Source organism: Felis catus, chromosome B2 (assembly GCF_018350175.1).
Source record: "Felis catus isolate Fca126 chromosome B2, F.catus_Fca126_mat1.0, whole genome shotgun sequence".
NCBI lineage: Eukaryota > Metazoa > Chordata > Mammalia > Carnivora > Felidae > Felis > Felis catus.
In genome coordinates, this window is record NC_058372.1 from 74,550,147 (window position 1) to 74,577,213 (window position 27,067).

Genomic DNA, 27,067 nt, shown 5'->3' on the forward strand with positions numbered 1-27,067 from the left:
CTGAAGAATCATTCTAAATTTTGCTGTGGAAAAATTGGTTGTGTAAAGTCTTCTCCACCCTCCCCCTCCGTATCAACAATGGTGAATCCTGCAAAATAACGATCACGGTTAGGTAACGGCAATGGAAAAGACATTCCAAGGAGTTGGTAGTAAGGTTTAATTTTCCAGCAGCCCTCATGAATTTGTCCCTGAATGTACTATAAAGGTAATGATTAAGCCCCGAGCACTTTACATTAGTGAGACTGAAATTCGGTTCAAGTTTCACTTTAACAGGTAAAAGGTTTCCCTATTTCTAAATAATAGTTGTGGTAGTGTTTAAGAAAAACAGATCTAGAAACAATCTAGTAAGGTGCATCGTAAACATGATTACAAATGTGTCTGAACCTGTCACATTAGTGGCAGTACTATTATTTTGTAAAAAGTTCTTAAAAATCCAGTTTGTCATGAATATACAAATTATCTTCAGAAACCTGGTTAGGGTGTTTCTCCAACTCCTCCAGCCAGCTGAAATACTGCCAAGCTGACTGCACGTGCAAGGCTATCCGCATTTTCCTGAAAATGACACAAAAGGAGATTAGAGGAGAAAGACAGCATCTATCAGGTAACTTACAACTCTGAGGGAAGGGAAGAGAACTTTTTGTCTCACTAGCATACTCAGATGAAAATTTTTCTTTTTTTTTTCACCTTTCAGTAACAAATTCCAAGATTCTTAAATAAATGGAAAACTCAAATTCTTCCAAGTCCGGTGAGTTCTTGGTTAATCAAATCAAATTGTAAAATTATTCCAAAATTCTGAATAAATTCAATAAAACCTAGTCCTTAAAAGTACGGCCACAATTGGCCTAAGTGTAAGTAGCCATTAAAGTCCCAGATGGCCTCTCCCCATCCACCAGCAATTTCTATTCACTATATTCTGGGATGGCCTAAGCTTCTGCCAAAAAGCTGCCAGCTCCCTTATAAGGGCCTCCTTCTGAGTGCCTATTCAACCCACTCTAGACTGCCTTAGCTGTGCAAACACTGATCAAGGGTTTAAGAGTAAAAGAGTGTGTGAAGAGGGCAAAGTTTAAAAAACCGAGACCGTGAAGTCTTGACCCTGTTAGGAAAAGAGCAGAGGCACAGAGCAAGGCTGTTTAAAGGAAATTATTTTGAAAAACAAATCAAAAGTCCAGAGACAAAGATGAATTTCCATCAACCTGGATGACGGTACCAGTTAACTTAGACATGTACCTCAAAGCCTGTTGTTTTCATAAAGCAACAGGATTATGTTTTTAAAGGAGTTTTTAAAAAAAGGATCATCCACTTCAGGCCACAGAAGACTAATGCGTGGCAAAGTATTTACTGATTATTCATGCCATGGTTAGAAATAGGAAGTCTGGAATAAAAAGAAAAATATTTGGGGAAATAAACTAAGTTGGTCTAATTTTGTTCAACGACTGATGAAAGTACTCTTACAATCTTAATATGAACCTAAAAATCTCCATAAACAATTATCACAGTGAGACTGCAACACTATTGAAATAGTTTTCTTTTCTCTCCTACTACGACCCCCACTACCCATGGTATCAGACTCTCACCGCATATTTTTTCAATAGAACCATCCCAGCTTACCTGCGAGTCTGCTTCTGCATATACTCGGACTACATCTTCCGTACCAGAAGGCCGGACAAAAGCTCGGGAAAGCTTGTATTTCTTCACCAGGTCATTGATTGCCTCCTGTAGTCCTGGAGGTGTAACTACTTGTCTTTCAGCATCAGTGGTGCTAATAACTTGCCTGTCTGCAACCTATGCACAAGCATTTCATATCTGTTACTATATAAGCCTAACCTGTTCAACAGAATTCCCACCAAAAGACTGTGGCCATTTCAACAGTAACAGACCTACATTTCAGCTTATTGTACCACAGAGTGCAACTACATTAAAATTTTATAATTTTTATTTCTGCCAAAATCAGGATTATTAATTTCAGTTGTAGCTTTAAAGGTTGCCTTTAGCAAAAACAGGCAACATTTCCACAGTCTTACAGTTACCACTACAATAGTGGCCAGGAAGGACTGTATTTTTAAGTCGCTGGTCAAATAACTATTTCTATAAACTGTTGACAAAGCAGCAACCTATTATGTAAGAGGGTCATGATAAAAATCTCCTAAATATGCCAATCAGTAGCCACTTCTGTGACCTCGGGCTTTACTACCTCTAACTGTCTTTCACAAATCCTGTTGGTGAGTATGTACACTGGCATAAAGCTGTACAGAAATCAATGAGCATTTATATGAACTGCCTTTAAAAAATTTCTCTCCATTTAAGCCCAAAGATCCTACTTCTCAGCATCTAGCTAGCCCCAGGAAGTTCTGCGTGACCCAAGAATAATTCAAAGGAAATATTTTCACTTGCAGTAATAGGCTAGCAGGATTGCTTCAAAATAACATGGGGGCTATGGAGAATGGGGAAGGACAATAGCTGAAATCTGTAGAACACAGCGGTTTCATTTTTTTGTTCTCTCCACATTTATATTTGTTTTAAATTTTCCACAATAAAATCTTTATTATAAAGAACATGTATCACTTTTTTCTTTTCAAGTCGGTAAACTAAATACTTCTCAAACAACTGGTTAAGATTAAGATGTGGGAAAACAGGATATAAGGCATTTTCTATAACATCTACATGTACACGATGAAACATGACACGGAATATTTTTTATATAGAGATTGGAGATAATATATTTTAGTTAATTTTCAGAAAAGAAGTAATTTTAAAATATTGCTCAGACCTTAACTTTGAGCTGTCTGTTTGGAAGATCCATATAAAGAGCATCCCACTGTTGTATACTCAAGTCCTTCAGCATCAAGATTGCCTCAATCACCAGCATATCAGAAATAGCATCACCAGCTGCCTACAAGACACAATGAAAGAAGGTGTACCCTTGGATATGAATGCTCTTAGAAAACAAATCACAGTATCCTGTGCTTCCTCCCCACCCTCACACAGATGATTAAACTAGAGTGTGTGGAGAAATGAAAGACCACAAAGAGTTATACAAAGAATACTCAAACTAGCTCTTGAGAAACTTGCCTTTACTCTTCCTCATCTATAAAATTAAGACTGGATAACTAGCTCCAAGCCCTTTGTTTCTTCATTTACAAAATGGGAATTATAACAACCCCTCTCCCTGGGTTACTGCAAGGATTACACTGAGGTATGTTAAGCGCCTTACTACGTGCAAGATATTCAAATACTAGTTCTGTCACTTTCCGGTCCTACTCTTTGCTTCCTCTGCCATACTGTATAGACTCCAATCTCACTGATTTGACACATATACATAGACTCAGTAGCAGAGTTTTGAATCTAGATGCGAGCTACTCATTATACTTACAAGTTTTCATCATAAAATACAGGGGTAAGGAAGCACATCAGTGTTCTGTCACTGCATTTCAGTGTCCATCTCAACTGTATATACCACTGTGGCAAGGAAGCTGCCAGGACTTTTCTACTTTTTTATGCAACACACTATTCTGTCTACCTTATGAACAATGGTAAAGTAACCAAGAGCCCGCCACCCTCCAGCTCTGACCTGGTTGAACAAGTCAATAACGTTTTCGAGCATCTTAGCAGCAGCTTTCCTTCTCTCATCTTCTAATTCTTTTGTGAGTTGTCTTATCTTTGTTTCGGCAGCTTTACTAAACAGTACCTGCAAGGAAAGCATAAACACACAATCGTAAAACATTCTCTTCGTGCCCAGTCATCCAAGTTAAACCACTTTTTTTTTTTAATATATTTTTTTTCAACATTTATTTATTTTTGGGACAGAGAAAGACAGCATGAACGGGGGAGGGGCAGAGAGAGAGGGAGACACAGAATCGGAAACAGGCTCCAGGCTCTGAGCCATCAGCCCAGAGCCCGACGCGGGGCTCGAACTCACGGACTGCAAGATCGTGACCTGGCTGAAGTCGGACGCTTAACCGACTGCGCCACCCAGGCGCCCCCAAGTTAAACCACTTTTGAAACTCTGAATGAATCTGGAAAAACTGAAGGGAAAAATAATGATAGCCTTAGAATGTATGAAATTGACAAGATCACATCAGAACCCAAAAGATAAGAGTTGGGGGGAAAAATCCTTCATGGATTAAAGAATTGGTTATCAAAATACAAAGAGCTGATTACAAAGAAAATACCACTCTGACAGAGGCAAATGTACATGATGAGTATATTATGTTTGCCCCTCTGTCAGCTGAATTAGTTCTGTGCAACCAGTTCTTTAAGCCTATCTGCATCCATTTTACTTGAAAGAATACAGAATTCAGCACAACTAGTAGAGTTTTCTTGTAAAAACTTAAAGGATATAAGCTAGATAAAAGAAGAGTTCACTGTACTTATCTTATTATGGCAAATAGTACCATGTATATGATATACATCATGTTCCTCAAGATTCCTGTCATTTTAAAATGTTTTGCCCATGAGTTTAGTTACTTCAGAGTGGCTCAATACTATAGTCAGCACTTGATGAAATGACATGTTTGCTGGTAAACTAGACTACACTCTGGTCACTATTTCTGCTGGAACGCAGCCATACACACTCCCTTATCTTACACCAGCAGAGCTGACAGGTGCAACAGAGACCTTACGAGCCAAAAGTCTAAAATACTATCTGCCCTTTAAAATTATTTATCAACCTCTGCCTTAATTAGATCACTGAAGTTATATTTTAACTGCATTTCCTGAGAAATTATTATTTTCCTTATGATCAAGGCCTCTAGAAGCCAGTTCAGAATTAATGAAAATAATCTGACCTAGGTAACATCTTTTCTGTTGGCTACCTCCAATCTATTTACGAAATGAGGTGTGGCATAAAAACGTTTAAACAAAAGTCTGAACCTTATGAATATACTAAAAACCACTTGGTACACTTCAAAATGGTGAATTTTAAGGTATGTGAACTGTATCTCAAAAAATTCTTTAAATATTCTGCCTACAAAAAGCACCATAAAAATTTTACATGCTTATTGCTACTTACCCTCATTTCTAGTCGCTCATAACTTAATTCTCAAGCATTCCAAAACTTTTCAATTTACCACAGCTACTGAACTTTCCTTTCACTACCTATGGCCAGTTCAAAGAAAAGATTTTAAATGATAAACAATCTGCTTGTAAGAAAATTAAGAACTGTTTTTTTTTTTTGTTTTTTTTTTTTTAAAGAAACTAAAAATGGGTGCCTGAGTGGCTCAGTTAAGCATCCAACTCCTGATTTTGGCTCAGATCATGATCTCACAGTGCCCCGCTTTGTACTTCATGCTGAGTGTGGAGCCTGCTTGGGATTCTCTCTCTCCCTCTACCCCTCCCCTGCTCGTGCTCTCAAAAAAAACAAAAAACAAAAAACCTGTAGGAACAAACTGTATTATCTGTTCACACTCAAAGATCATAAACAACCTAAAAAAAAAACCAGTTTCAACACACATAAGAATATATTAAGTACACCCAATCTTACTCTACTATCATACTGATCATTTCAACAAAGTGGGAATCGATTATAAGGTATTACTACTCAGGAAATTCCCATCATTAAAAAAAAAAAAGTCCAGCTAAAGCTGGTTGTAACTAAGGAGAACTTACTGTGCCATGCCCATTTGCTTCAAAATAAACTCCAATGTCAAACTCTTGAGCCTTGTGATGTAAATGTTTTACACCAGTTTTAGTACAATAGACAGGTACCTATGACACATATTTAAAGAAACACAATAGCAGTTATTCAATGGGCAAATACATATTATATACCTACTCTCCTAAGGATACAACAGGGAACAAACAGGGAGCCATCTAGTGAGGAAGACACGCAATTAAAATACCAAGTGGTAAGTGTTAGTATGGGAGAGAGAAGGCAACTATAGAAATACACAACCAAGGGAAAAAGCAAGGCGAGAAAGAGGAGCATCCCCAGATAAAATACTGAAAGATTGTAAGTGGGGGAGTGACATGATCCAATTGTGTAGAAAGCTCCATTAGCTACAATGTGGGGAACGGTTTACAGAGGTCTGCAAGCTTTACTATAAAAGGACATATAATAAATATTTCAAAGTTTACAGCCATATTTCTTTCACAACTGCTCACTTCTGCCACTAGTGTGAAAGCAATCACAGAAAATACAGAAACAAATAAGCATGGTTGTGTTCCAATAAAACTATTCATAAACATGTGGCAGGCTGGATCTGGTCCACAGGCCAGTTTTTTAACCCGTGGCTTAGAAGGTTAAAAGACATTGGTTAGGAGGTTTCTAGGACTAATCCCATTAAGAAATTACGATGGTTGAACTAGCAACACTGGGCAGCCTAAGCCTTGGATGGATCTGAGAAGAGTGGTTAATAAGTCTGATAGTGGCAAATCGCAAAAGAGATCAAGATCAAATAAGATTGGCCATTGATTGGATTTAGAAGACCTCGGGAAAGGTTAGAGCTAAAAATATTTAATTCATCCAGAGGAGAATGGGTTGATGAGTAACAGTTTCTGATGTATTTGTTTCTTAAACAGGGTATATATTACCTATAAAAATGTTAACACAGAGAAGAAATACTAAAACGATAACCCAAATACTGAGAATCTCTGATAAATGGTGGGCAACTGGGCACCAATGGAGTTCCTTGAGTGTGTTTACTGCAACTTTATATTTAAATCATGTCGCAAACTAGCAGTTTCCAGATGTATTTTATTTTGCCTATTTCTTTTAAATTTTTAATCAGCTGTCAAGACTTAAAAAGTAGTAGGAAGGAGAGTCACATAAAAACTTAGATTTTCAGCTTTTCTTGAAGAATCTGACTAAATGTGACAGCAGCTGGCCTGTCTGGGCACACTCTTCCTAGTCCTTATGCACCTGCTGTACTTTTTCTCTTCACTTATCCAGATTCTACAAGAATTGGACTTTGCCACCCCTGCTTTAAAAAGAGTGCAAAAGCAACAAAAACTAGTAAAATGCAGGAATTTGAAAAGGAATGCGCAAAAGTTGGAAAATATACTAGCTAGTGAGATAGAGTAAAGGCAAACAGACATAATTTTGGTCATGGACCCTCCAACTCTTAGAGCAGGTGATGGGGTACAGAGGATGGTCAATCATCTGGGGGAGGTTGGGAGAAAAAAATCAGATACAAAACCTCCTCTAACAACCCAGAAAACTTGCCTATAGAAGAGTAAGAAAACAGTTTTGCTTACTGAACACACCTCAAGCTAGACTGTGATGCACACCACAGGAAATCTGTTAAGAACTACAGACAGAAATCTCACCCTTTTATAATATAGCTGAAGGTAACTAGTAACAGATTCTATCCCTGAACAAACTTTTCCTGTGATCCCAAAGAGGTCCTATCCTTGCATGTCTGGAAGAGTCCAGTCTCAGCAAGAATCTCCTACCCTCCATAACTGATCGAAGTCCTCACCCCATACCATACCCCAGGTAGTATCTAACCACCCCGGCCTGTCTTCAACAGGAGTCCTGTAATGTATGTTCAGTCGGAATCCTGACTCCTGAAGATTCCTTAGTAATGTTCCATCCACCAACCCCCTCTCCCACTTTTCCTTGTTGTATTAAGAGTAGCCGAGTCTCTCTCCCCGCCTGTGAAATCCCAAAGCAATAGTCCCTATGTCTACCGAATAGGCCTGCTTCTCAAGAAGACTTTACAGGACCACTTATTTTAAATTTACCTGATAACTGTGATGGCAATCGGTGTTTAGTCCTTACCAAAAGAATAATAAATCTTCTCATATCTCAGTAACAAGTAAATATATGTGGCTGATTCCAAGCTGTAACTAACTTAAACTCTCAGGAGCCTGGGAGACAGGATGCTATTTTCCCTGGAAGTTTACATTTCAGTGAGGGGATTCTAGACCCTTAGGGAAAACACTCCTTAACTATAAAATTTGCTTAGCCTTTTAAAACGTTTACATTCATAAGAAAAGGGGTGGGGGTGGGGGGAGAGTCTCTTTCCCTTTTTGCACCAGGGACAATTTTTTCCCGTATCTTAATATCTTACCCTTAAATGGACAACAGCTCAGCTTCATGTACTGTGACCTGTTCACTTGTATAACCGCATTGTTTTCCTCACAGAAATAAGATAGAATTATTAAGAAGCTACCAAAAAATGGAAATGGTTCAGTACCTTCATAACTTCTTCAAGATACCGTGTTGAACTTCCATTTGCATACGCAGTTTGTACAACACCAATATTCAAACTTTCTCCAATCTAGATAAAAACAATGATAATTGCCTTGCCATCAAAAGTAAAAACACTAACTACAAAAGCAAACATATAATGAGAGTTCTAAAGGATGCCAAAATTACCAGTTTATGCAATAAATGCCTAAAATGAAAATTTACATGTATGCCAGAAAAAAAAGCTAAAATACTTTTGAGCGTTATTTAAATTCTACAAGGATTCCTTCCAAAAGAAGCTTGTGATTTCCTGACCTCTCTAGTATTTTAAATAAAAGTAGTTATTGAACTCTTTTAAAGTATAGCTTTTTCCACATTATAATAACTACTTCCCATTACATACTATACTAAAAGCTGGCCTGAGGTTTCCAAAAGAGCAAAGGAGAATAAACCTCTCTCGCATTACTAACCACATTATAACATAGTAAATACATCTCTCAGAGGATGCAATCTTCTGTTTAAAGCTTTGGGAGTGATGATGGAACGCTCACTAAAGCGTCAGTTGTGAAGACACCAGAATCTTCATAAAGCTTCGAATCATAAAACTCTGCCAGTATAAGGAAGAAAAGAGCGCTACTTTCAGGTTTGAAAACCCGTGCCCCATGGTGAAAGGACTAAAATTACCATGTGTCGTCTTGTATTTTCTGGCCACAGATGTAAGGAACTTTGTATAAATTGTGCCTTTGAGACATGTTAGTCACCAGTGAGTCTTGTTTTAAAGAGCAGTCAGTCAATCATCCCACCATACCTCCAACAAGAGCTCTTTAAGGAAACTGCTAATCAGTGTTGCTATCTTGTCTCCATCTATGAGATGAAAGTGACCATCTACATCGAGGTAGTGATAAACGATTCTGTCTGCATCTCCATCAAAGGAACAGCATCTTTCATTAGACTTCATTTCCATTCCTAGCACACAGAATTTTAAAATGCATTTCAGTCACAGAAATAGGGATAAAACTCAATATAAAAAGTTTTTTCTCTTACATTAATTACAAGGGAAAAATATTTCACTAAAGTATGATCACAACTGGCCTTACGTGATCCACATATCACTTTTCAAGAGGTACTTAAAATTATCCTTCCAAATAAAAACCAATGTCTTAATTTTTAAATAGTATACAGGTTTACTGGCAGTTTTTACAGGGTAAATTCTTTCATAGCTAACTGGAAAAGGAGAATTCTATGCTGAAACTTCATATAATATTAAAATAAAACTCCAGAGGCACCTGGGTGGCTCAGTCAGTTAAGCGTCTGACTTCAGCTCAGGCCAAGATCTTACAGTCTGTGAGTTCGAGCCCCGCCTCAGGCACTGTGCTGACAGCTCAGAGCCTGGATTCTGCTTTCAATTCTGTTATCTCCCTCTCTCTACCCCTCCCCTGCTTGCACTCTTGCTCTCAAAAATAAAGATTTAAAAAATACAAAATAAAGTAAAATTCCGTTTTATAAACCAGTTGGTTTGGTAAGACAAGTTCCCATAGTTTGGTGAAAGCTACAGACTATTTGTGAATGCAATTTACCTAGTACTGTGATGCCCTTTAGATATAAAAAATAATCAACGGATGAGTTATGTGCTTCAACTCTGGTAGAAGTGATTTTTATTTGTTCACACCATCAGTAACAAGAAACATTGGTAAGTTAGAGGGAAGAATTGTAACCTGTGAGAGATACATGGCCAGTGTAATTTGCATAGGGTTATTAAAACCTCAGCAACTGTCACATCAAACTTAGAAGATTTTGCTGCTCCTTAGCCATGAGAGCAGCAGGTGGACAAATCCAACATGAGGCTTTCATGAGGAATATGAATATAAGGTTGACTACAAGGCATAACACACGCTTCAGGAAAAGTGAGGGCCTACGGTTTTGTTCTTTCTGTAGCCCCGTGATGCGGGGCCGCCAAGCACAACGGTCAAGAAAGAATTCTTAAGGCATTTTACGGTGCGAAAAGGTGATTTTCTTACAGCAGGGGACAGGACCCACAGGCAGAAAGAGCTGCGCTCGGACCGTGAGAAGTGACTGATTATATACTTTTAAGGTTGGGGGGGGATAGAGATAACATAAGTTTCTAAGGCATTTCTATATGCTAAAAGCGAGGTTGACAGAGATCTGGCTATTGTCAAGATAAGGTTGCTTTTAGTCTCTAATAAAACATCAACATTAAGGCAGCCATAAGTCCCTTGAGGTATGTCACACTCTGCACATCTCAGGTTTTTATCAGTGCGCTGCAAGCTGTAAGATTTACTTTCAGCTACATTTCTCTTGCCTTTGTTCTCACCACCCGTGCTTAGAGCAAGGGAGAGAAGAGCTCAGTATTTAGATGGATGGACAGATGCAGGACCTAGAACCAGACTGTCAATTCAACAAAAACAAGCAATTCAACAAAAAGGAGTTCAAACTAGCTGACGAACTAAAAATGTAAATGTGTACTACAGTGAGGCAGAATAATGTACAGGAGAGAGGCAACTGGATGAGGTCTGTGGAGTTCTGAAGAATGCATGTCCTGTCTGAAGTTGGCAGGAGCCGCTCTATTGCAGCCAATTATTGCCACATGAGAATGGACATTTTCTGACATCGGTAAAGAGAAGCCAGCGTTTCTAATATTTAAGTAAAATCATGAAATGTTTAAATGGCGACAAGTAATGCAATACACACACACACACAGCAGACCAAACAAAACACATCCGTAAGCCAAGTTTGGCCCACCCGCTAACAATTCAGGATTTACAACGCAGCTAAACATAGACCACCTCTTAGTACAACTACAGTCTTCCTCCTAATATACCAACTGGAGAAAACAGATTTTGCAGACAGTTATAATTAAGCCAAGTTGCATTCCCTTTCCATAGTGTGTCTAACTCAGGTAAGGTGAAAAATGCTACTCACTATTGCTATCCTTTAGATCAAGGATTCTCAAAGTGTGGTCCCCAGACCAGCAACATTAACAAAGGCTGGGTGCTTGACAGAAAGACAAATTTTTTTCCCACCCAAATTCTACCCAGACCTACAGAATCAGAAACTCTAGAGTAGAGCCCAGGAATCTGTGCTAACAAGCCCTCCAGATGATTCTCACGCATACTGAAGTTTGAGAACTACTGCTTTAAAACACCAATTCCTGATTTTGCCTCCCCCCCACCCCTCCCCCAGACATTGCCTACACACTGTAGGAGTCGTGTAACTCATAGGCAAAGGGCATAGACCATGTTTCGAATGGCACGGACAGTAAGAAAAGTGTCCAGATGTCTAAAGCGGTGTGCCAGGACGAGCAGCATGACTCAACTCACTTGGCCACCTCTGTCTCTTAAGTAAGACTGGTTTCAAAGAACTCTAAAAACACATTTTCTACATACCCTGTGGAGGTTTCTGATGACTTTTCACAAAGTCAGCCCCACATAAATGATTGAGTTTCCCTTTGGTGCCGTCATTGAAGAGCTGAACTGACAGCCCCTGGGAAACGTAGTGTTCCATTTCTTTCAGCTTCAGGGCCCCTATGCCATTTGCACAGTCAACCTTAAGTGATCTATATTCATCTTCGCTGCACAAAGTCTTAAAAGGAAAAGACATAAGGAAGAAAAATTTCAAGTTACAAAAAAGCGAAACATATAGCACATACAGGTATATGTAAACATCTTCTATTATTTCAGTTCACTCGTCTATTTTACCCTGGGAAACAAAAGGGTATACATATTCAGATGAAAATTGCAGAAAACCAAAGTGAAATTTAAAGGCCTTTAAAACTTTTTGGAAACTGACACTAGAACAGTTTCACTGACTGAATACCTTATGGAAATGGAGCTTTACTAGAATTTAGCCTCAATTAAGTAGGGACCCTTCAAAATAATACTACAGCCTATATTACATGACAGGCATTCAAATGTGGGAATGAGTATACAGATGGATGAGCAGAATGATGCCTGCCATTCCCTTCACAGCACATAACACCACTGGGCATGTATGGGTCTTTTTGTCAGTCTCCTCTCTGGCCCACCCTCACTTCAGAATAAAAATTCTTTAAGAACAAAGGCTCTGTTTTGGTTAACAACATATATTCAATATTTGTTGACTAAATTACACCCCGCAAACCCCATCGAGGTTTAAGCAGCTAATCTACACAGGAGAAAAATCTTTCTCAACGGCAGACACCTCAAGTATGATGCCAATAGCATCTAACATTAACCTTAAGAGCAAATTCATCTGAATAAATATTTCTGTAACCTTAAGAACCCCACCAGGTTTTCCCCCACCGTGATCTCAGAATGTACTACGTGTACTACGTGCCTCGCCAAGTAAATACTAATAGACAGCAGGACACAAGGGCCAAGCCTTGTGGAGCCCTAGAAAAGAAAAGGAAATACACTGCATTTTTGGAAAAAGGAGGAGTGATGAGCTATCTACTTAAGATAAATTGTTGAATTGATCTTATTTTATTCATTTACTTAAACTCTAACCATGTTGACGAGATTTTTACCTTTTTGGTAAGTTCCATAAAGGCCTTAGAGAGTTTCTGGTAGTAACCTTCTAGGGTTGCCTCTCCATATTGGCCACTGGTATTTCGACAGTATACCATGTAGTGCAGCTGGGGCGTTGTTACCAAGCCGTAATCTGTCATAGAAATACAAAAAGCAATTCACCACATTTCTTAATAAAGAAAAAAATGTTTAAATGGATTCATACCATATGAATTTGAGAGCAACAAATCTTCAAAATAAAAACATCTCAGAGGACACAAAAACACTTTCAAACTATCCAGAAATATGCATAAATATATCCACTGAAGTTATTACAACTGCCTGTCACATTATGATACTGTGATTTATAAGAAACAGGGGTGCCTGGGTGGTTCAGATCGTTGAGCACCTGACTCTTGATTTCAGCTCAGGTCATGATCTCATGGTTTCTGTGATCGAGTGGGGCTCCACACCGACAGCCAGAGCCTGGTTGGGAAGCTGTCTCTCCCTCTTTCTCTCTGGCCCTCCCCACACACCTCCCTCCCTCTAAACACACACACACACATGCACACGCACACACACACGTGTGTGTGCATGTGTGTGGGCTCTCTCTGTCTCAAAAATAAATAAACTTAAAAAAAAATTGGAGATTTGGTCTTTGTCTCCATTCTAAGCAGGGCTTCTAAACCCATGGACTTCCTAAGTGAAGAGAGTAGAAATTGTCTTTTGTTATGCTAATGAGACAAGGAAGGCTCCAAGGGAACCCAAAGATGGGACTGGCTGCCAAGGGAACCAACCATGTGATTAGAGAGCTGGAACTTTCAGACCTCTCCCATATTCCTGGTCCCCCTTGCCAATCCAGGCAGAGCAGAAAAGAGGGGCTAGATTGCATTCAAATATCAACAGTCAATCCCTTAACTGATTGTGCCCATGTAATGAAGCCTCCATTAAAAACCCAAAAGGACAAGCTTTTGGGTTGGTGAAACATGTGGAGACTGGGGAGAGTGGTTGGCCAGAGCATGGAAGTTCCGTGCCCCTTCCCACATACCTTGCCGTATCTCATCCATCTGGCTGTTCCTGAGTTATATCCTTTATAAGAAACCAGTAATCTGGTAAGTAAAATTTTTCTCTTGAGTTCTGTGAGCACTCTAGCAAATTAATAAAACAAAGGAGGGGGTTGTCAGAAGCCTACGTGACTGGCATCTAAAGAGTGGGCATGGGGAGTCATGTGGCACTGTATCCTTAACCTATGGGATCTGACCCTACTTCTAAGTAGATAATGTCAGAGAATTAAATTGGTTGTTTGGTAATGCGGGGGAGGAACCCCACACATTGGGCACATACTGAATTCTAAAAGAAATACGAATGACTACTATTAATAAAAAAATCATTTAATATGGACAGGTAACAAAAATAGAATATAGAAAAATAATAATTGAGTTCTAGTTCGAATAATACTGCAAACTATGTAATTCAGATGAACCCTCCCAAAAACCACCAAAAATGCCAGATAAAAGAAAAATCTTTTAAAAAGCATTGCTGTGCCAATGAGTTAAAGCAGAAATTAGGCCAAAATCTCTATGAAGGGAAGAACTCCAAGATTTGAACTATGGGAAGTCAGTTTTGCTTTAAGGTCATTCCTCTAAACCAGAAATAAACTTACTGCTTCCACTACAAACAAGTCCATGTTGACCTAAGATAAGAAGGACACCGGGTGCCTGGGTGGCTCAGTTGACTGAATGTCAGACTTCAGCTCAGGTCATGATCTCACGGTTTGAGAGTTCGAGCCCCACATCGGGCTCTGTGCTGACAGCTCAGAGCCTGGAGCCTGCTTTGGATTCTGTGTCTCCTCCTCTCTCTGCCCCTCCCCTGCTCATGCTCTGTCTCTGTCTCTCAATAATAATTAAAGGTTTAAAAAAAGAAAAAAAAAAAAAAAAAAGAAAAAGAAAAGGAAGGACACCCAGTAGAAGGCCAGGCCCTCATGAAGTTGAAGCCTCAAAGGACTACTCTTCAGAACAAGGGTGAGTCCAAAGTGAATCAGCCCCAAGTACCCACTCCCAGAAGAGTGGTCTTGACACCAAGCAGAGCAGAAAATAACCCATCCCTGAAGAGCTGTCACCAGAAGCACAGGCCTCCACAGGTTTCCAGCCCCAATTCACGTAACCACAGAGGTCCAGAAGAACTCTGTCATCAAAGAACCTTGTCATCCACCAGCCAAGTCGCACCCCCAGGCACCCAGCAAAGGCAATAACTAAACTCTGCCAGAGAAATATGCCTTCACCATACACCTCAAAAATGTCCCACAGATAATTTTCCAAGAAAAACAAACAGCTTATAGTCAAAAATAGCTAAACACACAAGAAAAGTACCAAGAACAAGAAACAGAAAAAATAACAGAGATGGACCAGTATCCAGTGAATATTCTGTAACTAAATCCAACACAGATCTTCAAAGTCAAGCACAAAGTTTAGACTAGAGGCAAAAGATCATTTAAAAGTTACTGAACCCTGCAGTTCTACAATGGAAATGGTATTTCATGAAGGCACCCATGGCTCTAACGTAAGGATCAGGTGGAAAGAGGTGGAGGAGCTCAAAAAAGTGGATCAGCGCTTAACCTAGCTTAACAGAGGGGTATAAGGAGAGGAAAACGATTATTTCAAAAGACTTACCAAAAGATGGAACAAAAGGATTTCGTGACCAATATCAAAACGACCAAATAAACATTTAACAAATGACTATTATATACAGTTAATCAAGAAACAATGACTCTTATGTAGTTACTCTTCTAGTCTACTGATCAACCCAGAAACCTACAAGCCATTCTTCACAGCTCTAGCTCATTATGTATCATAAAATCCTTTGAAGTCAATACTAACTTCAAATTTCTCCACTTCTCTCGCTATCATCCCTCTTACATGAACTACAGTAGTCTCGTCTTCTTTCTTACAACCTTCCTGTCTCTCTGTACATAAAAGCCAGAGTTACTGACTTAAAATGGAAACGTGATCATATTCCTATGCACAAAATCCTTCAATGGAGTTCCAGTGCATTTGGAATAAAACCCAAATCTTTACCGCAACCTACACGGCTTGAAAGGATAGGGCCCCTGCTTCCCTCCTCAACCTTATCTTCTACCAGCTTCCCCCATTCTCTCTAAGCAGCAGCTACATTAACCTTTCACTAAGCTGAAGACAGAAATGAGGGAAAGGTAAAAAAAAAAAAAAAAAAAAAATTTTTTTAATTACTCTCAAATTTTTCTAGACTAAAACATTAGAAAAGTGTTATACAGCTAGAATGACAGTGCTGAAAAAGTGAACCATTCTGGGAATGGTACACACAATAGTTTCAGGCAGGATGAATCTGGGGTAAGGGCAGACCACTGCAGACCTGAGACTGTCAGGGCTCATGGAACCCACTTAGTGAGATGCAACCAACATTTTTGTGTTTTTTTAAAATAAAACAGATGAATGCATGTCATGCAGTATAGGTATTATTTATTGATGCTTTTGTGTCACTTATACACACAAGTACGTATGCACACATCATGATGCAAAATGGGGTTCTGACGATAAGCTGTGATTGGCATGAAACAGACTACTGGAGAATTGTACATAGCACACAATCAAAAATGTTTGAACTAACAAGTGAAGAATTAAGCTTCACACAGCTGGAGCTATGGCAGTAAAGATGATCATTCAGCAAGCAGAACGAAAGAAATATGCAATGCCCAAATTGAGAGAAAGGGCCCAAATGGAAGACTAATAAGGGACAGTGGCCAAGGAAGTAGAATCTTAAAGAAAGAAAGGAGGAGGTCACAGTGTGGAGAGCTATCAAGACAGCAACTAAAATAAAAACTTCAAAATATAAATTCTGGAAATAATTTTTAGGTCACAGATCCCTTTGAGCATCTATCTGACAAAAGCAAAGAATCCTCTACCTAAAAAAGTGCACGTACAGGTAACACTCTGCACACTGTAGCAAGAACACTCTGTCACCAGATCCCTGCAGCTTAACCAAACACTTCCCAGGAAACCCTGGGCCCCAGGCTAAGAATCCCCACTTTATATATTTTTTTTTAATATTTATTTTTGAGAGAGCGAGCAAGTGGGGGAGGGGCAGAGGGACAGGGAGACACAGAATCCGAAGCAGGCTCCAGGCTCTGAGCTGCCAGCACAGAGGCCGACGAGGGGCTCAAACCCACAAACCGCAAGATCATCTGAACCAAAGTCAGATGCCCAACCGACTAAGCCACCCAGGCGTCCCAAGAATTCCCACTTTTTAACAGCCACTGAATCTGGCAATTAGAATTGAGATGAGTGTTGACAGAGACATTTCACTGAAGGGGCCAGGATGGAGACTTTGCCTGCGGTGGGATAAGTAATGACTAGAAAAGCAGAGAAGCCAAGGCAAGCTCTTGGAATTACTCTGAAGAAACGAGCACACAGGGGCTGGAAAGGAGGTTGAAAAGGTCAAGAGAAGATATTTTTAAATAAGAAAGTAGGGAGACACTAGGGAAATTCACCTCCAAGCACAATGGAGTCACTGCATTCACAAGGGGCATGCATGGTAGATGATGTAAGAGGATTCAAGCCTCCATTGTACTGCATGTAATTCTATAGGAAAAACTACCTGTCAAAACTTAAATCATGGTAAGTAGGCCAAAGCGACTTTGCATCATGATTTGATATGTAACAGCTGATTCCACATGTGATCAGCTATTAGGGAATACTGACAGAAGCTCCCCAGAATGAACATCTTTAAGTAACTTCAAAGGTTTTCATACCAGGAAATTTACTAAAGTAAAGGAAGTTAAGATCAGTATTTCTTACATATAATCTCCTATAGGTAAACCAAAATATGCACACCAAGAAAAAAAATTATTGAATTTTCTAAATTTAAAGAACTAGTATTTAATACCTAGGAGTTCATTTTTCAAAACCTTTTTTTATCCACGTTTTCAAACTTTTCTAAAATGTTACTACTTTTACAACTTTTTAAAACTTTTTTTTAAGATTAACTTAATTCACAGCTCAAGATAGCTACATACCATGAAATTGACCTTCTAAAACAGTTACACCATCTATTACAGACTGTGAGAGTTTCTCACTGGTGGGCCTAGAAAAGAAAAGAAAATAATACATCCCATCCTGAAACCAAGAGTTGCTAAATTCTGAAAGCAAATACAGAAATTATGTGCTACATATTTCAGAATAATAAGAAACCTGTCAAGTCTGAAAACACTGGAAAGAGGATATAGGCAAAGTATAAGCATTTTCCAGCAGTCTTTCACAATACATTTCTCAGAAAGAGTTTGGTTTTTAAACAAATTTAGAAAACAGATATAAAAATACACTGATTACACCATCCCCAAATATGTGGTCAAGTTTGACTGTAACAACATGTACATTACCTAGGAACAGTAGCAATAAATACTGAATGCAAACAGTGTGCATTATGCAGTACAGGGGAGTAAACCACCAAGGATATGCAACCTGTTTTTCATTTGGAAAAGTGGGAACAAATTATCAATCTGAAAATAATTATATAACTGCCTTGTAGAAAATAATGTTATACATCATGTAAACTAGTTAATTGATAAGAGGCAATTACATGGGGGAAGGCTTTCCTGGGGGATAATTATTTGTTTCAGAACATAAATCACTAGGCTATTTCTGATACCTATAAATATACAATCAATGGTATTTGGAAGTCTCGCTGGTAACACATTAAGGATAAAACACCAGTCTAAGCCATGAGGACACTGACTGGAAATTTCCTTTAGAAAGAATCTCTGGCAAAACAAGATCTTATATAAAAGAGAATGCTTCTGTTTCAAAGTACACTTTTAATCTAACATTTTACAAAAATATGTTTTTGTAAAGGACAGCAAAAGCTGCCAAATATGACAAATAGTCCCCTCTTGTCCATGGTTTCGTTTGCCATGGTTTCAGTTATCTGGGGTCAACTGCAGTCCAGAAGCAGAGGACCCTCCTTCTAACATATCATCAGGTCAACAGTAGCCTAACACTATGTCACAGGGCCTACATGATTCACCTCACATCCTCTCTCACATGGGCATTTTATCATCACATAGCATCACAAGAAAGAAAAGAGTACACTACACTAACATATTTTGACAGAGAGACTACATCCACATAACTTTTATTACAGTATGTTGCTGTTAACTGTTCTACTTTATTATTCATTTTGATTTCCTACTGCATTTAACTTATAAATTCATCTTTATCATAATTATGGATGTACAGGGAAAAACATGGTATATATAGAATTTGGTACTATCCATGGTTTCAGGCATCCACTGGAGGTCCTGGAATGTATCCCTTGCAGATGGGGGATTGGGGGATACGGTATGTAGAAATAAATTGTTAATGTTTTCAGTGAACTCCAGCATGCAAAAATGATATAAATATATGAACCAACAATTATGTAGATTATAAGGTAAATCTCTAAAAATATTACTATAATGTGTTCTTACTCTAGAGGAGAAAATAAACCTATAGAAATAAAGGGGCGGGAGGCATTTGTTAAGTACTTCTCTCGTGTCAGGAAATAGGTATTTTGTATACATTATGTCATGTAATTCTCACAAAAATCCTGTGCTAGGCTTTATCATCAACATTTTATAGACGGGCACATGGAAGCTCCAAAAGGTTAAATAACCTATTCAATTATACAGTGTCAGAGTTGGGGTTCAGACTCCAAAACCCAAGATGCACAGAGAGACTTAGCTCCTACATCCTACTAAAAAAAGGCCAGGTAGGTGGAGGAGCCTCTTAGGGCAGTTCCACTTTACTTTCTTCTTTCAGTTTATCATGGGCACTAACATTAATGTAATCACTTATGTGGAGTCCCCAAAGCTGCTTTCACCAGTAACTCTGATGGTCACCTGGTATCTCTACCAATCACTATGAAGGCATCTTGTTGCAGATTCACAGCTGCTTTCACACTGATGTCCATCAACACTCTCGGCATATCTTGTTCCTCAGCATTTGCCAAACAGGTAGCATGTTCCTCCCAGGATGGTGCCAACATTTCACCCAAAGGATCAACCAATTTTACCCCATTGTCTTCCTTAAAAGAAAAACAAACAATAAGCCATCTGCGAGCATTCACAAGGGTGAGTTGAGGAAGTAAACTCAAGCTGTTTTCCCCTAAAAAGGACACTGATGGCTGAGCGACTTCACCAGTGACCAGTACAGGATACCAGGCACTGGACTAAGTATTTTATAATACTTATAATAATAATAATCCTATTATTATTCCAGTCTTACTTTGAGAAAATGGATTCAAATCAAGAAATCTGCTTATGTTCATATAGCTAATAAGTGTCAGTGCTGCTATTAAAACACCAAGTCCATATTAGTTTTAAGCCCACAGCCACTATGCTACACTAGCTTTTTTAAAAGGCTGTCATCTGTGCATTCACCATCAATTACATGACCATGGTGCCAATGGAGCAGAATGAGGGCAGTGAGAGCTCCTCCCCACTGTGACTCTGTACTCTAAGAACACACTGGCCAGTATGTCAACCGGTGGGTAACAGAAGCTGAAAACAGACTCTCCATTCCATTCTGCTCAAATTTCTGGGAAGAAATAAACTGTAGTTCAGAATGATTGTCAACTGAAGGAGACAACTCAGTATTAAGAAGTACTTCTGGAAGTAGCAATAAATATAGGCTTCAGCCCGTAAGTCAATCAATTATGGTGATTTAGACATAATTCTAGACTTAGACATTCAGACATGCATTTCTAGTGATCCACGTTTACAAGTTGGACAAGCAGTGTCCTCCTGTGTGGAGGGAAGAGGAGGTTATAATCCTTCACAGACCTACTTAAACTTGGTGCAAATTTATCTACAAAGGCAAAAATCTCAGGCCCTTGCCACCAAACAGAAGCATATTATTCAAACCATGTATTAGTGGGCTATGGGCAATACAGAAGAGTTAGACTATGTCAAAAGGAATACTTTGAGAAAAAAATTTAATTGTCGTAACCCTACAACCATTAGACCTCATCAATAACCTGCCCAAAGCTCACTTTTGTATCTGGAGCCACCCATTTGGCTGTTCATTCAGAACAGGAAGCTATTCCCTAACTACAGAAAACCAGTCTTAAATACGTTCAAGACATTCTGAATGAATCTTTTCAAATGTCTGCCCTTCCCCGTCTTGCCTCCAATCTCTCTACCCTCTACTACATTAACAGAAGTAACACTTTTTGTTACTGATACTGTCTCAATACAACTAACTTGGAAGAACATTCTGTTATTTCTCTGATATGAACACAGTCCAAGAAATGAGTCTCATTTAATTCTCTCTACACCCTCTATGGAGTCATGAGCTAAATGACCACTCATTAAGAAAAAGCCATTTCAAACCCAAAGGCACATAAGGAGCACAAACATTCCTAGAATTAATTTGTACTTTTGGTCAAACTGCTCAGACACTAAGATGTGTACTTGTAAATAAAGATTTGCTTTATCGGAGCACGAAAAGCATTACCTCAGGATTATGTGATGCTGTTACCATGACTCCTATTGTAGATTTTGTCTGTTTTGACCTCAGGACAGCTAATAATCCCATGCGAAACATGACATGATCGAGATGTTCTGCTTTCGTTCGAAAGCCAGCAGTCCCATATTGAAGAATGAGTCCACTGGGCTTGGGATGTAATGCGGAGTATTCTGTAATAGCATCTAAATCCATGTCTACAAAATTAAGGAATATTTTTCAGGCACGAGAAATGTTACAAGGACCATTTGCTTTAAAAGCTGCCACCATAAACTAAGAGGTCTGCCTCATTCTGAATGCCCACAAAGAAGGTTTGAGAAAGAATGGCAGAATAAGTCCTGGTGATAGGCATTACCTAGAAGATCCTCCCCAAATTGTATCGTCCACTCGAGGGCAGATAGCAGCAGACTGTCCCTCCAACTCCTCTCTCATTTTGTCGCCAGGACTATTCCTGGACCCAGGGAAAATTTTAAATGGTCCACTCTCAACTAAAATGAAGATTCCACACATAGATTCATAGACTTCTACAAGTTCAAAGATTATCTCATTTCATTAACAGAGAAACTTAAGTCTGGACCTCAGTTAAATAACATAAATACACAAGGGTAGCTGGTGACAGACTGAGGCCTAAGGTCACAACGTCAAATGGACTGGGACTACATTTCCAAAATATCTGGAAAATCTGTGTGGTTCTTTTGTTATTCCTCCCACACCAGAGACATATTCCCAAAGGAAAAGCAAAGGGCAACAGCTTCCTCTCCAAAACTGCCCAGACCTCCTAATAAACCTTGCAGTGGATTTTTCTATTTTCATTAACAGAGGACCAGGACACCCTTCTAAATTAAGCTCTGACAGTAGCAACATCTTCTTTCTCCCTTTAATTTTAAACAGTGGCCCTGAGCCCACTAGCACTTCCTTCTCTGGGATACTACAGTTTTAAGTGAAACTTGGGGTTTCCAACCTCAGCTGTATATACTATTCACTTCCCCAGTCAGTCCCATTTCCAATTAGCCCAGAGATGAACAGCAGTCCTGTCTCATTTGCTTTACTGTCCTTCGATGCTTCAATGAACAAAAGTTAAAGAAAATGGTAGAAAATTTTTGCTTTTGTCCAACTGGAACAAGCTGGTATTCAGCAAGCTAATTTAGTTTGGTCCAAAGTGATCAAATCTCTTGTACAAGCAAGAATATATTTTGTTAAAAACTGACCATTCGGTAGTGTATCATGATTATTCATAAGGGCGTAAACCAGTCCTGTTAAATCCAGAAAGTCTTTTAAAAAGAAAAAAGATCAAATGCTTCCACCCTTCAATGAGTTTTCGGTCCTAAAACTACGTTCAACGAGGGTGCGAACGCTTTTTTTTTTTTTTTCAGTATATGAAGTTTATTGTCAAATTGGTTCCCATACAACGCCCAGTGCTCATCCCAAAAGGTGCCCTCCTCAATACCCACCACCCACCCTCCCATCCCTCCCACCCCCCATCAACCCTCAGTTTTTTCTCAGCTTTTAAGAGTCTCTTATGCTTTGGCTCTCTTCCACTCTAACCTCTTTTTTTTGAAAAGTACTTACAGGTCCAAACGGCGACCACTCTAAAAAAGTTGCGCGCATCCCCCTTCCCTTCATTCAATTATCAACCCCTGGTTTGTTCCGCTTTCTTCCCAGCCCCCAAGTCGCCGCACTTTTTCCGGCTCTCAACCCCTAGTTTCACCCTCCCCCCCACCCCGCCCGCCACGCCGCACCGCCCCCCAGGCCTCTGGACCAGAATGCCCAGGGGCACGAGACCCTCCGGGCGCTCTGGAGGCGCCTGGGCGGGTGTGTCCGGCGCACGGTCCGTGGGTCAACCCGCTAGCTGGCCCACTAGACCGTCGGCAGGCCGAGCCCCTACGGACTGGAAAGTCCCCTTCTCGCCGCCAAGCCTAAGGGCCCCCGCTCACCTCTGGCTGGAGACTCCCCCTCACCTCCACCTAACCGAGCCGCTCCCCCGCCGTGGCGCCTCCAACCTAACTGAAGCTCTCGGAACCCGCAGACGTGGCCCTGCGTGACTTCCGTCCCACCGCCACGCCCCCCAGCCAATCACGGCGGGGGAGGGGCCGCTGGACCCGCCTCTCCTCCTCGCTGGTAGTGCGCAGCTCGCGCCTGCGGAACTGCGGATCCCGGTTCTGAGAGGGCTTGGGTCTGTTTCCATTGAATGACCGGGAAGGGTGAGGCCCCCGCGGTGGCCCGGGGGTTGGGGCCGAGGGTCGTAGGCCACCAGAGTACTGCGACAGTCCCCGCCTCCAAATTTGGGTTTCGGGGTGACATTCCTGCGTTCCTGGGAAGCCAGGGTCCCTAGTGGTCCCAGATGGGGGTACCAACCCCGATTGGGGGCCTCTGACAAGGTGGCCTCGGCCATAAGCCCTTTTCCCGCATCCCCTCCTTGATTCTCGGGGTTCATCTCCCCAGCCTTTGACTCTGGGAGCCTTCTCGAGTCGCTCCCCCCACCACCCCCGCCACCATCTACCCGCACCAGCTCGCACTAAACACCATCTTATGTATGTACCTGTAAGACTCCCCCTAAGCCTAGGCCCCTCGGGGCAGAGGCCAGGTGAGTCCAAATCGTCCGGAGCGATCTGGGCCGCCCGGGGCTGGTGTGGCTCCCCGAAGAGCCTTAAAGGCCCGCTAGGAAGGGGTTCTTGGCGCTGGGGCCGAGGGGCGGCACCTAGCGTTTGGGGGCCACGGGGCCCCCAAGACCTCGGAGCCAAGGGAGTTGACCACAGCCCCGCCAGCACTGCGGGCCTCCCTGGCCACAGCGCCCAGCTCCGCCTGAGCCTGAGTCCTGGGTGGGATTCGGAAACTGGGCTCCTTGCCTTAACCAGAATTCAGGCTTGCAGAGCATCTGCAGGTGTTGTTTGCCAACCACCTGCAACGGGATAATTTGGAACACTTGTTGAAAGTCCGAATTCCCGGATCTGGATCGGAAGCGGGGGTGGGGGTGGGTGGGTAACGGACTGGGAATCTGAATTTTAACGAAGTCTCTGGAGGGATGTCATGCATACTAGATTTGGGGGTCGGGAGATAAAGCGAAGAAAGAGTGTAAGTGTCCCGGTTTGTGCCCCTAGCTGTCGGTGCACAACGTTCCTGCAAAACCGCTTCCAGGGAAAGGGACCTTCCGGAAATTTCTTTGGACGCCGCTGAAATTAAGAAACCTAGTGCCCCTGGGCTTTTCCGGTTTTCCTGGCAGGTGGATTTGGAGGCAACATGTCCGCTTCAATGAAAGAATGCCTGCAGCTTCAGCTGCTAGAGATGGAAATGCTGTTCTCTATGTTTCCTAACCAAGGAGAAGTAAAACTCGAAGATGTAAATGTCCTGACGAATATAAAGAGATATTTGGAAGGAAAAAGGGAGGCGCTGCCACCCAAAATCGAATTTGTGATTACACTCCAGATTGAGGAGCCCAAGGTAGGTACCCTGAGTTGCTTTTATTGTTGCTGGGTGCCCAGCTTTTATTGCAAACACTTGGAAGGAGAGCTTTCTGTCCAGGAAACAAATAGAGAATATTCCAGATTCTTATTTCCTTTACTTGTTTGAAAGTGAAATATGTAAAATATGGGATGCACTGTAAATTGTCTTCAATAAATATCTTGGATTTTACATAAATGCGCACACTTTTTAACAAATATATCTAGTGTTTTTATTAAAAACATCTGCAGTCTCATACTACCATCATTATTTTGTTCACTCGACCAGTTTTTTACCAACCCAACTATTGTAGTATGTACTGTCTTGTAGACATATCATGATTTTGATAAATCTAAATCTTACCTTTAGCAAATCTGGCTTGTAAGGAGTGGATGAATGTTTATTTGGTGACACCATAGCACAGAAAGCAAATACCAGATAGGAAATCTAAATACTAAAAATGAGTTTACCTTCATCTTCTGATCCATTGTCTCCAGTAACATTAGCATAGCGTAGATAACAAGTGGACTAGGCTCTTAAGAACCCCTCTTCTGGCGATTTTCTGTACATCCTTCAGCTCTCATTTCCTCAGACAAGATCTCCTGGTTCCCCAGACTGAATTCTGTCTCCCTGGTTACACATTTCAGCAGATCCTGCACTTTTCCATGCTTCACATTACCATTGGAATTAAATACTTGTTCTGTGGACTTACTAGTTTAATGTCTGTCTCTTTCACTAGGCTCTACTTTTCACAAAGAGCAGAAGTTGTGTCTAGCTCCTTTGCTTCTTTATCCTAGCATAGGGTCCCTGACACATGGCGAGTGTTCAGTAAATACTGGAATGAATGGATGCTTACATGGAAGGAATAGTGTATATAAAGTACTCGGTATATAAAGTGGCACATAGCTGACATTTAACAGTAGCAATAACTATTACATTTATCAAAATCATGCAGTTGCCACTGATAAACCAGCTTAGGTGATTTTACGGTACTTAAATCTATTTGATTTTCATTTTAAGGTGAAAATTGATTTGCAAGTAACCATGCCTCACAGCTACCCCTATGTAGCATTGCAGCTGTTTGGACGGTCTCCTGAGCTTGACAGACAACAGCAACTACTTCTCAACAAAGGTCTCACTTCTTACATAGGGACTTTTGATCCAGGCGAGCTCTGTGTATGTGCAGCAATCCAGTGGTTACAGGACAACAGTGCCTCCTATTTTCTGAACAGAAAGCTCGTTTATGAACCGTCTACACAAGCAAAGCCAGTCAAGAACACATTCCTCCGGATGTGGATCTACAGCCACCACATATATCAGCAGGACCTAAGAAAAAAGATTTTGGATGTTGGGAAAAGGTTAGATGTGACTGGGTTTTGCATGACAGGAAAGCCGGGTATAATCTGTGTGGAGGGCTTCAAGGAGCACTGTGAGGAATTCTGGCACACAATTAGGTATCCCAACTGGAAACACATCTCTTGTAAGCATGCTGAAAGTGTGGAAACGGAAGGAAATGGAGAGGATCTGCGCCTTTTCCATTCTTTTGAAGAATTACTCCTGGAGGCCCATGGTGACTATGGATTAAGGAATGACTATCACATGAATCTGGGCCAATTCTTAGAATTTCTGAAGAAACACAAAAGTGAGCATGTTTTCCAGATATTATTTGGTATTGAAAGTAAAAGTTCAGACTCCTAGGAAGCCATTAAGTGGCCTATGTGTGTAATTTCATCACTTTAAGTCAGTATTTTCTGTTAATAAGACCAAAATAAAAGGGCCAGTGGCTGTTTAGTATCATCTGTGAGACACCTAGCTCCAGACTTTTTACCTGATAATGAGACACAAAGGCCTTTTACCTTTTCACAGTGCGATTGTGATGTTATCTCTATGTTCTTATGTTAACTGAAAACTGTTTAACTGCAAGTTAATAAAAACACTTTAACCAATGAAGCTGATGATTAAAGAGGAGTCCAAAGCCCATAATTAGTATCACTAGTCATGTTACAGCTCTGAACCCATAAATAACATTTTTGTCTTTCATGATACCAGCACATGATGACATACCACATTTTCTTTTCTTATTGGAAGAGTGAATTCTAAGGTTCAAAGCGAGAACAAAGGGCACATGTTTACTACATTTCTTACTTTAAGTTAAACCGCCTATTTGTAGTTTTTTCTTTTAGCAGAACTAGGTCCTAAATGTAATGGCAGAGGAATCAGAGAAATGAAGTCTCAAGGGAAATGAAGATGACACATGATGCTATGTATTCTTTGGCTGTTTTCACCAGCTGATTTATGATACTAAGGAAAAGGATACCAACATTCTTAGTTCTTCCCGACAAAAAAAGATACGGTTTCTTGGCCAGAAAAATGTTCCACAACCAATGGGTACTGGCACCCTTTGCCTGTGTGCCAGTATATACTGCTTTGTAGGGCAGGAGTGTTGGGGAGGAGTCGTACAGATGGCT

General features: G+C 40.5%; 2 protein-coding genes across 9 annotated transcripts; one reads left to right on the forward strand and one right to left on the reverse strand.

The window, feature by feature from the left end:
- Positions 1-143: 143 nt before the first annotated feature.
- PGM3 (phosphoglucomutase 3) lies at positions 144-23,209 on the reverse strand. Of its 3 annotated transcripts, XM_003986339.6 has the most exons (13): positions 23,096-23,209; positions 21,153-21,358; positions 19,538-19,722; positions 17,678-17,745; positions 12,651-12,784; positions 11,533-11,728; positions 8,937-9,094; positions 8,136-8,219; positions 5,605-5,703; positions 3,569-3,685; positions 2,768-2,890; positions 1,609-1,782; positions 144-552 (listed from the first exon to the last, which is right to left on the reverse strand). In XM_003986339.6, the coding sequence occupies exons 2-13, from the start codon at positions 21,354-21,356 to the stop codon at positions 475-477; spliced, it is 1,620 nt and encodes a 539-aa protein (XP_003986388.3). In that variant the 5' UTR covers positions 21,357-21,358; positions 23,096-23,209; the 3' UTR covers positions 144-474. The 3 variants fall into 3 exon arrangements, with proteins under 3 accessions (XP_003986388.3, XP_044913710.1, XP_044913711.1); XM_045057775.1 differs by lacking the exon at positions 144-552 and having other exon boundaries at positions 573-1,782; XM_045057776.1 differs by lacking the exons at positions 144-552; positions 23,096-23,209 and adding an exon at positions 22,731-22,846 and having other exon boundaries at positions 573-1,782.
- On the forward strand, positions 23,195-26,549 carry RWDD2A (RWD domain containing 2A). 6 transcript variants are annotated; one of them, XM_045057781.1, is made up of 3 exons: positions 23,195-23,334; positions 24,260-24,599; positions 25,620-26,549. In XM_045057781.1, exons 2-3 carry the CDS (start codon positions 24,399-24,401, stop codon positions 26,295-26,297), a joined length of 879 nt encoding a protein of 292 aa, XP_044913716.1. In that variant the 5' UTR covers positions 23,195-23,334; positions 24,260-24,398; the 3' UTR covers positions 26,298-26,549. The 6 variants fall into 6 exon arrangements, with proteins under 6 accessions (XP_044913716.1, XP_044913717.1, XP_044913714.1 ...); XM_045057782.1 differs by having other exon boundaries at positions 23,200-23,334; positions 24,382-24,599; XM_045057779.1 differs by having other exon boundaries at positions 23,227-23,362.
- The last annotated feature ends 518 nt before the right edge of the window (positions 26,550-27,067 follow it).

What these genes read in the sequence shown, in the direction of transcription:
- PGM3 (XM_045057775.1), bottom strand. Translation starts at nt 21,356, where the DNA reads ATGGATTTAGATGCTATTACAGAATACTCCGCATTACATCCCAAGCCC. An exon ending in CAGCATCACATAATCCTGAG is followed by an intron (nt 19,723 to 21,152) that starts GTAATGCTTTTC and finishes TTTTCTTTTAAG; the next exon opens with GAAGACAATGGGGTAAAATT. An exon ending in GTGATTGGTAGAGATACCAG is followed by an intron (nt 17,746 to 19,537) that starts GTGACCATCAGA and finishes TTTCTTTTCTAG; the next exon opens with GCCCACCAGTGAGAAACTCT.
- RWDD2A (XM_045057778.1), top strand. Translation starts at nt 23,691, where the DNA reads ATGTATGTACCTGTAAGACTCCCCCTAAGCCTAGGCCCCTCGGGGCAG. An exon ending in CCCCTCGGGGCAGAGGCCAG is followed by an intron (nt 23,746 to 24,381) that starts GTGAGTCCAAAT and finishes TTTTCCTGGCAG; the next exon opens with GTGGATTTGGAGGCAACATG. An exon ending in TCCAGATTGAGGAGCCCAAG is followed by an intron (nt 24,600 to 25,619) that starts GTAGGTACCCTG and finishes TTTCATTTTAAG; the next exon opens with GTGAAAATTGATTTGCAAGT.